General features: G+C 35.9%; 2 protein-coding genes across 2 annotated transcripts; one reads left to right on the forward strand and one right to left on the reverse strand.

Moving 5' to 3' along the window:
• The first annotated feature begins 2,550 nt into the window (after positions 1–2,550).
• LOC140838815 (polyadenylate-binding protein RBP45-like) lies at positions 2,551–8,454 on the forward strand. The gene is made up of 7 exons (XM_073205387.1): positions 2,551–2,959; positions 4,480–4,945; positions 6,511–6,566; positions 6,650–6,780; positions 6,869–6,965; positions 7,047–7,205; positions 8,056–8,454. The coding sequence occupies exons 1-7, from the start codon at positions 2,639–2,641 to the stop codon at positions 8,056–8,058; spliced, it is 1,233 nt and encodes a 410-aa protein (XP_073061488.1). The 5' UTR covers positions 2,551–2,638; the 3' UTR covers positions 8,059–8,454.
• A 1,784-nt stretch (positions 8,455–10,238) lies between these two features.
• Positions 10,239–11,428, reverse strand: LOC140838816 (protein S40-6-like). Its single transcript, XM_073205388.1, has one exon. It carries the CDS (start codon positions 11,187–11,189, stop codon positions 10,542–10,544), a length of 648 nt encoding a protein of 215 aa, XP_073061489.1. The 5' UTR covers positions 11,190–11,428; the 3' UTR covers positions 10,239–10,541.
• Between the last annotated feature and the right edge of the window lie 595 nt (positions 11,429–12,023).

Below are 12,023 nucleotides of genomic sequence, written 5' to 3' on the forward strand. Positions count from 1 at the left end.
TGTATTACTATATGCTGATATTTCTACTTTGATTAAACTATGGTTTAAATGTTTTTTTTTTATAATAATCTGCATGTATTTTTGAGCTACTATGTTCACTAGGATAGATTACATCTGACGAACTCATATTCATTGTCTTCCTTAATTCTAAGATTGGCTTGGAGTTGATTTATGTCTTATCATACCAAGGGATCTTCAATTCTTCATTGTAGTTTTTTTTAATCATTTTCTTGCATCTTCTAATGATACTTCTGTTTCAAACTCTACATCCTTTGGTGTAAAGCTATTTTGAGGAATTCTATTTCTTCTGCTCGGAGGTTTTGATATGTTCTTAATTGAAGCATTGTTTTGCCAAATCATCTAGAATTCTTCATTTTTTAGTTCAAAAGTTTTCTTTCATCATCACGCTTGGTATGAAATTGGATTGATAACTGTAAATTGCCTATCTTAGTATACTATCAGTTTGTGACCACATGACATTGATAATATTAATATTCTATTCTCATTTTTTAGTGTATAGGATTTAAACATCTGCAAGAAATTATAAAAATATTTAATTCATATCGATTTTATTGAAATCGACTCGAACTCGAACTCGAACATGTATGAATTTTTTTTGAATCGAACTCGAGTCCAAATTTATATCGTTAAATATTTTTCAAAGAGGTCACAAACTTTGATATTTTATTAATATAATATAATATTATATATATATAATTATAAATTAGTAAGTATTAAAAAAGCATAAATAGTAATCATTCAAACTATTACTTGTATTAATATATAAAAAAAACTAAATTAGTCATTATTCAAATTATTACTTGCAATTTAAAATTCAGAGAATTATGATTATAAATAAACAATAAAGAATAATTAGTAAATGGATAATACATATTTTCGTCCGTATGTTTTACCGCTTTTCTCATTTCAGTCTCTCTTCATTTTTTACTGCTTAATTAATCCTTCAAGTTTTCAAATTCTTCCCGAATTGATCCTTATCGTTATCTTGACGTTAAGATTAACGTTGACCCACATCATATGTCTCTCACATGATCATTTTTTTGTGAAGGCGGTCGATTACTCTTTTTTATTTTATTCCCCACCTTTACAACCCTAATTCCAAACTCACGGTGAACTCGAAGAAAATTTAGCAATTCTAGATTCAATTTACTACAACATCTGCCATGATAAAGGATTTTCATTACTTTCCATGATTTGTTGTAGCTTCTCAATTAGTATGTTCGTAGCATTCTTATTTTGTGAACTTTTATGTGATTTTGAAGTGGATATGAGTTGATCTTAAATGGTAAATGAAATATATATATATATACTGTATCTCAACATTTTGGAATATACATTTCGAAGGTAGTTTATCAATATTTTTCTAATTTGTTAGGCACATCCTGGTAGCATAATTATCATTCTTGGATTTATTTTATTTGGTGTAGTTTTATGTACTCCTACTTAGTTATATTTACTTTTTGATTTTTGCAAAATTTTTCAACCGATTATTTTATTACAAATTTAGTGTGTATTTTGTAACTTTCCCTGTGATTTGTTTATGTGATTATCATGTTTAGTTTATGAATTTTTTTTTGTGGGTTCTCCCATCCAACCTAACAAACAGAATATTAACTCAAGTAAATGTGATAAATCTCAATAAATTTATCCACAAAATCATCACATTAAAAAAAGGAAACATTACCATAATTCGGGATGAATTCAAGAGAATATTTACTTCTTTTAGCCATTACCGACTTCCACTTTGCAAATCTTTCAATCTGTAATTTCAAAAAAAAAAATCTATGAAATAAAAATTTGCGTCAAATATTTGTTGTATATATCAAAGGAAAAAAATTTAATGGGACCAACACTCTTTCATTATCCACTATAAATAAATAGTTGCGCATACCTTGTTATATGTCATCCAATACTAGCATTTTGAATTATAATTTTTTTAAAGAAATAGATAGGGGAATTAACAACAAAAATTTCTTGTTCACTCGAGACCAAAGATGGTCACTCAAAGGAATGACCGCTCTAATCACTGGTGGCCACAACTATGCATGTGTATTCAAAGAGAATGGTTTTAGTTGAAATGAAGAAATATTTTCAAAAAATGTAACAAATTAATCAAAAAAAACTTGCTTACTTATCTGAAAACAATATACTTATTCAAGCAATCAGTGGTGTCTCCAACCATTCGCCCTTCCCTTTTCTTCCATCTGTTGATTTGGGGATTAGAGTTGTTGTATATGTGAGAAGTAAAATGAAAATTAGTAATTGACTGACTGTCTTCACAAAGAAATGATCATGTGAGAGGCAAATGATATGGATCAACGTTAATCTTAATGTCAAGATAACGATAGGGACTAATTCGAGAAGATTTTGAAAACTTAAAAGATTAATTAAGAAGTAAAAAATGAAGAGAGTCTAATATAAAAAAAAACGGTAAACAATGAAGAAAAAATGAGTATTATCATTTATCTCGGATAGTAGATAATAAACAGTAAATAATAATAATAATAATAATAATAATAAAGGCTTAAAAGAGGAGGATTCTCGACCCTCTCTCTCTCATCCGTATTAGGGTTCCGCTTCTCCAATTCCTCTCGCTAAAGAGGATAGGCTTCCGACGATGATGCAGCCGCCGAACACCAACGTCCCATCTCATATGGCTCCGCCTCCTCAATACCAGCAATACCCTCAGCAACAGCCATCTCATCAATGGATGTCGCAGCCACCCCAACAACCGCAATACCATGTCCCTCCTCCACAGCAGCCACCCGCGTCTGGGTACTATTACCAGCAGCCGCCACAGCAGTCTATTTACGCCCCCGTTCCAACGCCTCAGGCGCAGCCCGTGGCGGACGACGGGATCCGGAGTCTCTGGATTGGTGATCTGCAGTATTGGATGGACGAGCAGTATTTGCTCAGCTGTTTTGGCACTTCCGGGGAGGTATACGTGATTACATGCGCTGTTCACTTTCATAGATCACCTGTGTCTATTGACTTTTTTCCTGATTGAAGAACGCTGATTCTTAGATTTACTGCTCGAGTCAAGTTTTCAAAATTTTGTTCTTTCTTTGATTATGTTTTGATTTGTTTATTTCATTTGCATTTATGATTTGTTGATCAGGATTTCTCTCCGACTTAGGTTGTAAACTATTAGTTTTGTGTCATACCCACCATCTTTTAGCATTTGAGTGTAGTGTACTTTATGTATGCTTTGAGAATAAATTATTTATAGCTGGCTGCTTTATACTTCAAGTAAGTGTTCTAAATTTTAATCTTAGGAAAAGATTAGCCTATATACATGTTTGTGCTTATAATTAAATGACCTTGCCACTGAACTAGAAACTGTTTTGCACTTTGTTATTAAAGTCTTAAACCCCTGAACTATATTGTTTTGACCTGAACCCTGGAAATTCATTAGTTTCCTGTGCACTTGGGAACAATGTGGCATATTATTTTATGGTGGTTTTTTCATCCGTTCCTTGACTTCAGAAAGATAATGCAGTTCACCTGTGAAATTGTTATATTTTTGCAATTTTTTCATGAGTGCTTGATGTGTAATTAAGAGATTGTCACTCATTCTTTTAGGCCCTGCACATCCACCCCAAATATGAGATGTAAACGATTATACCAAGCTCGTTTTCTCGCATATTTCATACCATTGTTTCTCGTTACTGTGATTCTATCCGTAATACCTCACAATACAGTTTACCTTTTGATATTGTTCTTATAATTGATATTTCCTTTCAATGAAGAGTGTTTTAGCATTCAAGACTCACATCAGAGCTTTACTTATTTTTTAATTTTTAATATACGACATAATGGGACGAGGTTTTGGAACAAATGGAGGTTGGTGATGCCATGTCAATCACTTACTTAAAAATAAGTGATTGTTCTCGTAAAGATTTTTAATATCAAGAAGAAAATGGAAAACTATAAAGCTCAGGTTACCAGGTGGAAATCATTTTATGAGTGTAAGGGTAGGTGCAAGTGTGCAACTGGCAAGAGATGCATGCCATGTGATAGGGTTGAGATGGAATATTCCATCGAGGCAATCATGGATTGTGCTACAAAAACAAAGTTCAGTTTTCAAGTTACAAAATGGTAAATTTTAAAGGACAAATACTAAAGGACCCTAAATACAAAGGGGGAGCGTGAGTTTAATCAATAATTATGTGTGACACAAGAGATTTCCTGTTAGATCGCTAATTTAATTTGAAAACTTTTTAATGAATATCATACTCAAAATTGGACACTATGTAGCATAGATACTCCTAATTTTTTTCCAGAAGTATCAGACGATAGGCCTGTCGGATATGTCAAAATTCGTGTCGTTGACTTTTTGTAGGTTTGACTAGTCGGATACGTCTTGAACACGGCGGGGATACATTTCTAGATATGTTGTATTGTTCATCAAGTTTTTTTTTTGGGTTTTGGATCTTATGTAGCTGTTTTTCTCCCTAGGTGTTGTCTGCTAAAGTAATCCGTAACAAGCAAACGGGCCAACCTGAAAGTTATGGCTTTATTGAATTTGTCAGCCATGCTTCTGCAGAAAGGAGCCTTCAGGTTTATAATGGCACTCCCATGCCCAATGCTGAGCAAACATTTAGACTAAACTGGGCATCTATGGGAGCGGGTGAAAAACGTGATGATTCCCCTGAATATACAATTTTTGTTGGAGATTTGGCATCTGATGTTACTGATTACATGCTTATAGAAACTTTTAGGCCCTCTTATCCTTCAGTTAAGGGTGCAAAGGTTGTCACTGATGCGATAACTGGGCGTCCAAAAGGCTATGGGTTCGTGAGATTTGCTGATGAAACTGAACAAATGCGTGCCATGACTGAGATGAATGGAATGTTTTGTTCCTCTAGGCCAATGCGAATTGGTCCAGCTGCTAACAAGCAAAAAATGGGGAATCAGAACAAAGGTATGCCTATGTCTTTGCAAATCTTTATGGCTACTGGAGTAACCATGAACTTACCGCTTCTGGGTTTGAATTTTGTTTCAATTTTTCTGTTCTCATCTGCTATTATATAATGTTCATTATTTCTGAATTTGGATGTTTCAATGCATAGAGGAATCACTTGGTTTGGAAATCGGAGATCTAAATCGAGCGGTGTTATTTGCTTTTTCAAATTTGTCGCACCCTTAAATTTTTTAGGAATAGGACAGATTGCGGTGTAATTTCCTTCCAGCGCTTTGAACATTTTAGGTTCTGACGGATTAAAACTTTGCATAATCTTATAAAAGGCTATGGTTGTCTCATAGCAGGGTGATTGGAAGCTCTTATCATATAGTGGCCTGGAGCCAATGTGAGCTGAATTGATAACTCTTTAGTGCCTGGTTTTTTTGTAGGTCAGTTTTAATTTAATGCTGATTACTTTTGATTCCTCAAGGAACTGATTATACTAGAATTTCCAGCTTTTATTGCCAGTCCTTTGACTCTTAGGTCTTGGTCAAAATCAAATTACATATATTATATTAATTTTTTTACTTCATGTTTAATTATAAGCTTCAGATTATCTCAGTATCTGGCATTGATTTCCTCTTGGCCATCACATAATTATAATTCTTCGGTTCTCATCCAGTTATCCCTTTCTTCACCAAGCTCTTACCTCTAGAATTACTTCTGTTTATGGTCTCCCCATGGAAATTGGGAAGTAATTTGAGGCCACTGAAACTGCTTACATCCAAGCGGTTTTAATTATCTTTGTAACTCATGCTTTGAACAATTCTTGAAGCTCTCTTGGTGTAGTTCCTTTGAGATCATGATCACCAAAATTGAAAATTAACACACTCGAAACATCCTGTATGGTTGTGCTCCTCACTGCTATAAATGTCATTCTGGAAATGTTGGCAGTGGTGCTTTCATTTGATGTTCTGCTATGAAGAATCTCCGCTGGCCCCCCTGCAATTGTTCCTCACCCTAGTCCTAGGATTCCAACTATGAGAGGTTCACTCATTAGAGCTTCCAGAGGAGTGATCCTATTTAGCCAGTAAAGCAGCTTTCGCAAGCTTTGTGAGGTGGTGTTGTCAAACTGAATGATAATATTGATGAGAAATTGTCACACAAAGGGAATGCTTGTCAACATTTTTATTTTAAAGTTAGCTCTCTTGGCTAGCCTGCATGTGTTATTCTCTGCTATTTTTCTCATGCCTAATCTTTAGTTGTACAACACTATTTATATGGCTACATATCCAGCTGTACACTGCTTATGATTCCTTTGTAAAGATATTTCAGACTTATAATACCCAGTTTGTTTATATTCTGTTATAGTTGCTGTCATATTCATAGTCAACAGCTGTCTTTAGAATGGCGTGACTTTCATTGTCGGATAATTGTTGGAATGACTCTTGAATGAGAGATGTCTTGGTTTCTTATTCACTTGATGTGTTTAATGTGGGCTATGATGGGTTCATGTGTTCTCACCTCCAATTTTTTCCCTCCTTTGCTTTCCTCTTTTTCCTCTCATACTTATCTTACAATTGCAGCATCATACCAGACATCACAAGGAATCGCAAGTGAGGATGATCCATCTAACACCACTGTGAGTAAAATGTACTTATATTTGCATTTGTATGCTTTTGTTATGAAGCATGGGATCATGGTTTATAGGCTTTTTCCTTGCAGATATTTGTCGGGAATTTGGATTCTAATGTCACTGATGAGCAATTAAGACAGCTGTTTGGGAATTTTGGACAGTTGCTCCACGTAAAAATACCTGCAGGCAAACGATGTGGATTTGTTCAGTTTAGTGATAGGTAAATTGAGGGTAGTAAAAAAATTTCCTCCATTTATTTTAAGTGTTTAAAAAGTGCATGTAAAAACTTGTCTCATCAATAATAACAGAAGATTTGCCGAACAAGCTATAAATATTTTAAATGGAACCCAGTTGGGAGGACAAAGCATTCGACTCTCATGGGGTCGTAGTCCGTCTAACAAACAGGTTCTACTCCTGTAACTTTTGTTTGGTTCGTTTTACCTGTACTGTTGCATGAGATATAATTATCAAATCTCCCTGCCTCAGGTTGATCCGAATCAGTGGAATGGAGGATATTATGGATATACTTCTGGTTATGAAACCTATGGATATACTCAACCAACGCAGGATCCAAACTTCTACTATGCAGGGTACACTGGATACGGAGACTACCAACCACCAACACAGCAGCAGCAACAGCCTCAGGTATATCTTACAATTGTCGAAAAAATTAGCCAATGCTTGCTTGCTTCGAACAAAATGTCTTTGATGCCTCGCATTCTCATTCATGCACTCTGTTCGCACCTTTATTTTGTGTGGAAGGTTTTGGGAATATCTGTTTGTGACACGACCAAGTTATTGCGAATTTTTTTGTTTGTTGCCTATTGATTACAAAAATATTTAATGGTTCCCCTCATCTTTACATTACCATCATTATTTGTTGTACTATCCGTGACCTATCATAATCTTTACATCACCATCATAGCCTACTTTCAACTGATATAAAGTTTGAAAACGTTGTTGATTCTAATTTTTAGGATTAGGGTTAAATCTACCTCGCCAACAATATACTCACACATCTGTTCTCAGGGCTCACCACCTTTGAAGAGCATGGTATTGGACATTCATTTAGATAATTGCTTCCTGAATAATGTGATTGTGCTGGTCAAGCGTTCAACACTGAATCCAATCATCTATACCATATCTTTTTGTTTCTCTTCAATTGCCATAACACGGAATCCAATAACCTGCACCGTATCTTTTTCTTCTCTGCAATTGCCATAAGTACTGGAACTACCTCCATAACCTCAAACAGAAACCACCATCACCCACTCCCCTCCCCAAACAACACAATCCTTGCTTCAATGCATTAGAAGACTTGCTTCAATGCATTGGAAGACTTGGTTTATCGTTTTTTTAATTACTGAAAATACTTTTCTTCGGTCTCTGACTCGCATTGGATCAGCAACTTCTCTTTATTTTCGTCATTTTTTATTGCTGCATGCTCATCGTTAATATTCTATTGAAATGATAATATAATCATATGTTGGTGTAGTGATGTATTGAGCATCAAGAGGAAATCAGCAGCCTTTGATCGTGGATCATGAAGTTGGAGCTGTCAGCTGCTGTTGCGGCTGAATACTTGTATTCACTGGGTTCTTGTTTGGAATGGTTTGAATTTGCCATTTAATTCTCTCTTTCAAGTTTTGTTATCATAGCAAGGCAAAAATGTTTGCGTTTTATGGTTTTCTTGGACAATGGCTGCGTATGTTTGTTGTCTCCATATTTAGTTTGGGGTTTATGTTTACACATGTGCGGTTGTGTGCTTAGTGATTGCTATGTTTGAGACATAAGTTTTTTTTTTAATGTTCCATTTTCAGAGGTTCACATCCATATGACCATATGTTAAATGGCTCGTATGAAAATCGTATTATGCATTATGTTTTGTTATGATAGACTTCTGCTCATATACATAAACTCATTATATGTATGCGTGGTGCTAAGGGTGTGTTGAGAGTAACAATCTGAGGGTTGGTTTACATACACTTTAAATGAGTTGAAAGTGAGATATCCCAGTCTAATTGTCTCAGCCTAATCTTGACGGGTAATTGTTATATATGGGTCCTAAGGAGGGCCAAGAGAAATTGGCCGATGGGTTGGCAAAACATGCTGAATTGGGATGTGGAGGTGATTTGGATAAATTATTCATTAGAACTTCCTTTCCAAGGATTATTCTATCAAGTTCCTTTCCTTTCCTTTTAAATTGTTGCTCTCGAACCTTTTCTTCTTTTTAATGTTAATTGTACTTCTTATCTCAAGTCTCTTTTAGAGTAGCAAAAATATTTTGTACCAGAATTCTTCCAAAACATAAACTAAATATTTATTCTTAAATACAAAACTGTTTTTCCATCCGTTTGGGCCGCCTAGTTCTTACTTTTTAAAATTGGTAATTATTGTTTTTTATATATATAAAAAAATAATTTTAGGGTCATGAGCTTTACTGTTTGTGTCCGGTCGATGTTCATTCGTATGCATTTTACTGCGCGACTAGATGCCACCTACTCTTTCCATATTTGAATAAGACATTACATCGTTGCACTATTTTTTTTAAAAAATAGCTGAAGGCCACCTTGGCCTTGTCTTTCTTCCATTAATTATGTGACGCTTGAATCACACACAGGCACATGTACCACCACTATTTATTTCACTCGATATATGTGTATATATTGTTGTCACGGCTTGTTGAATGCAATAAATAGCGGTGGTGGTGTGAGTCCATATTTTTGGGGCCTGTTCTTATCGTGTTGCGATGCGTGGGCCCTATGTTGCGCACAAATGCAGGTGAAAATAGAGAATCAGTGGCGCCAAGCAGTCTTGAGCTCAATAAATTAAAATAAGCTCGTTTCATTTTCTTGAAAAAGGTGAGCAAGATGGTATCCACCGTTCAATGCGTTTGTTTTTTGTCCACATTCAAAACCTTTCGATACCATCACTTGCAAGTGGCAACCATCGAAATCAATCACCTTTCCACTAACAGGACATCTTTACCCTAACTGAAATTTTAGCCCAAACTACAAGGCCTCTTCGCCGTAATAATAATGAGTCTCACTGCCCATCTCTAGCATTACTAATTTCCAATATCATAAAGGGTACCGTACCTAATGATTTAGGATTTGAGCACAAGTCACATCTGACAAGGGTTTGTTGGTAATATTATTTTGGTGATCCAATGTTGCCAGTGGCCAAGGAATGGTCACTCTCATAATAGGCATGGGGTTTTTGCGTAACTAACTCCTTCCAATAATGTTGGAGAAGTAAATGATGCACATTGATACCATTCCTTTGTGATAAAATATTCAATATTTTGTGTCATGGACACTTCTCACTACGTGACAAAATACTTTTACAGTTTTTAAGTAGCAATCGTGCGTAACATTGTGTAGCGGTCTTCAGTGGTTGCACAATTTATACTTTAGTTGTAAATTTTTATAGCTTGTCGTACATTTTTTTCTTTCTTTTTTTTGGCTTGTAATTCATTTTAGTGGAATTTGACAACGATGATCAACTCGAATGTCTATCCTTCCATATAATAATGACATGTTTGACGATTGGATTTCATAGACGCATCTCAATACCCTCATGGTTTGATGGCAAAGTCGAAGTTTCTCCAAGTGCACCACTTGATCGTGATGCTGACGATATTGATTCAAGAAATTAATCAAAATCTCGAACATTATAATATTTACTATATACTTCAATCGAATGCACTTAAAAAGTTTATGTCGATACTTAATCGAAAAGGACATAATATGATTAACCAAGTTGCGACAGAAGGAAAATGGACTAGGAAACTTGAAGCTTTGAACAAAAACAACCTATGGAATTAATGGTTTGAGCCCAATCCTTCCAAGTAAACTCACTTCGTTTGATCATTGCCCACCCCCCAAAAATGACAATATTGAATATACCATTTATTACCATGATCAAGGGTTCTTGGAAGAAATATTTAGCCAATAATCCCAGTGCAAATTGTCATAACGATTAGCCATCGAACCGGGTTTGGTTCCACACCGCATCCCGGACACGACTGAGATCTCGCCCCTTTAAGGTTCGCCCCACACCCTCGAACACCGAGTTGGCTGCGACTCTACGGCTTCGTTCGTACTCACGGGCGAGATATTCGTGTGGCGGCACGATGACACCCGGGTCGTAGTCGTTCAACCCATCCTCAAACTCGTGTAGGGACTCAACTGAGTCATTTCGATAAATCTTAGACCAATCAGGTACGTTCACTGGCGCTGACGCCGCCATGTGGCGGCTAGGTGGAGAGTTTCCCACGCAGTCTTGTCCACCGAGTTGGTGCAAGATCCTCCTCGGTGATGATGATGAGTTGCTGGAATCGTCGAAAGCCAGCGACAATCCACCAAGCTGGCGGTGGTGGTCGGATGGCGGAGGTGGGCGACGGCTCCCGTAGATACAGAAGCTTCCGTTGCTTTCCATGGAAGCACGCGAATTCCAGCCTCCGTTTTCCGGGTGATCATTCCCGTTTTCTGTGTCGTCAACTACTGACCAAACTTCATTCTCTCCCAGTTCCGACGCACCGTTCGCACTTTCTTGGCCGTGGTTATTACCAAAACTTCCCAAATAGCGTTCACTTCGGCTGCTAGTCAGAGTTCGATCTTTTCCCATTAACGTTTAATATTCAATATATATTTCTCGACCAACCGGCTTGAGAATCCCCGAAATCTTGATTAGACCTTAAGGAAAAATGAATTCTTGATGATCCGATTTGGATTTTGATTAAATCAGGTTGCCGGAATAGGAATATACAAATCCCGGCGACCCAAAAAAATGAACTGAATTAAGTGGAAATGGAACTGAATTAAGTGGAGAGAATTATTTACACGGGCGTAATAAAATGTATATAATTAATTGACACTGCGATGGCCAAGGGTATCATCATATATGAAAGTTTGTAGCGTGGAGCGGCCCCACAAGAGTATCATTTGAATTTGGATTTCATTTTGTCTGAATTTCATCCATGTCAGTATAATTCAGACAATCTATCAAAACATGGTGCGATTGGGAACATGAAATCGACACTGTAAAAACAAAATAACTTCATCGCCTAATCTTTATCTGTGAGACGAGTCAACCATATCGATATTCATAATAAAAAATAATATTCTCAGCATAAAAAGTAATATTTTTTTCATTGATGACCCAAATAAAAAATATGTCTCACAAAATACGATCCGTGAGACCGTCTCACACAAGTCTTTGTCAAATATTTTATGGATTAAACTTATATTTATTTAAGAATTTTGATGAACTATAAAGAGAGGAGGGTACCATGCACATATTCACATTCATCTTGCTTTCATGCATCAAACACATTGTGACCATTTTAATATATATCTATATAATATATATTGTTAATTGATAATAAATGTTATAAGTGAAAAATGTATCAATTGTCTGAGAATTTGAGCACCAAACTTTTTGACCGAATAAAATGCTAAA

Source organism: Primulina eburnea, chromosome 8, assembly GCF_022965805.1.
Source record: "Primulina eburnea isolate SZY01 chromosome 8, ASM2296580v1, whole genome shotgun sequence".
NCBI classification, from domain to species: Eukaryota; Viridiplantae; Streptophyta; class Magnoliopsida; order Lamiales; family Gesneriaceae; genus Primulina; species Primulina eburnea.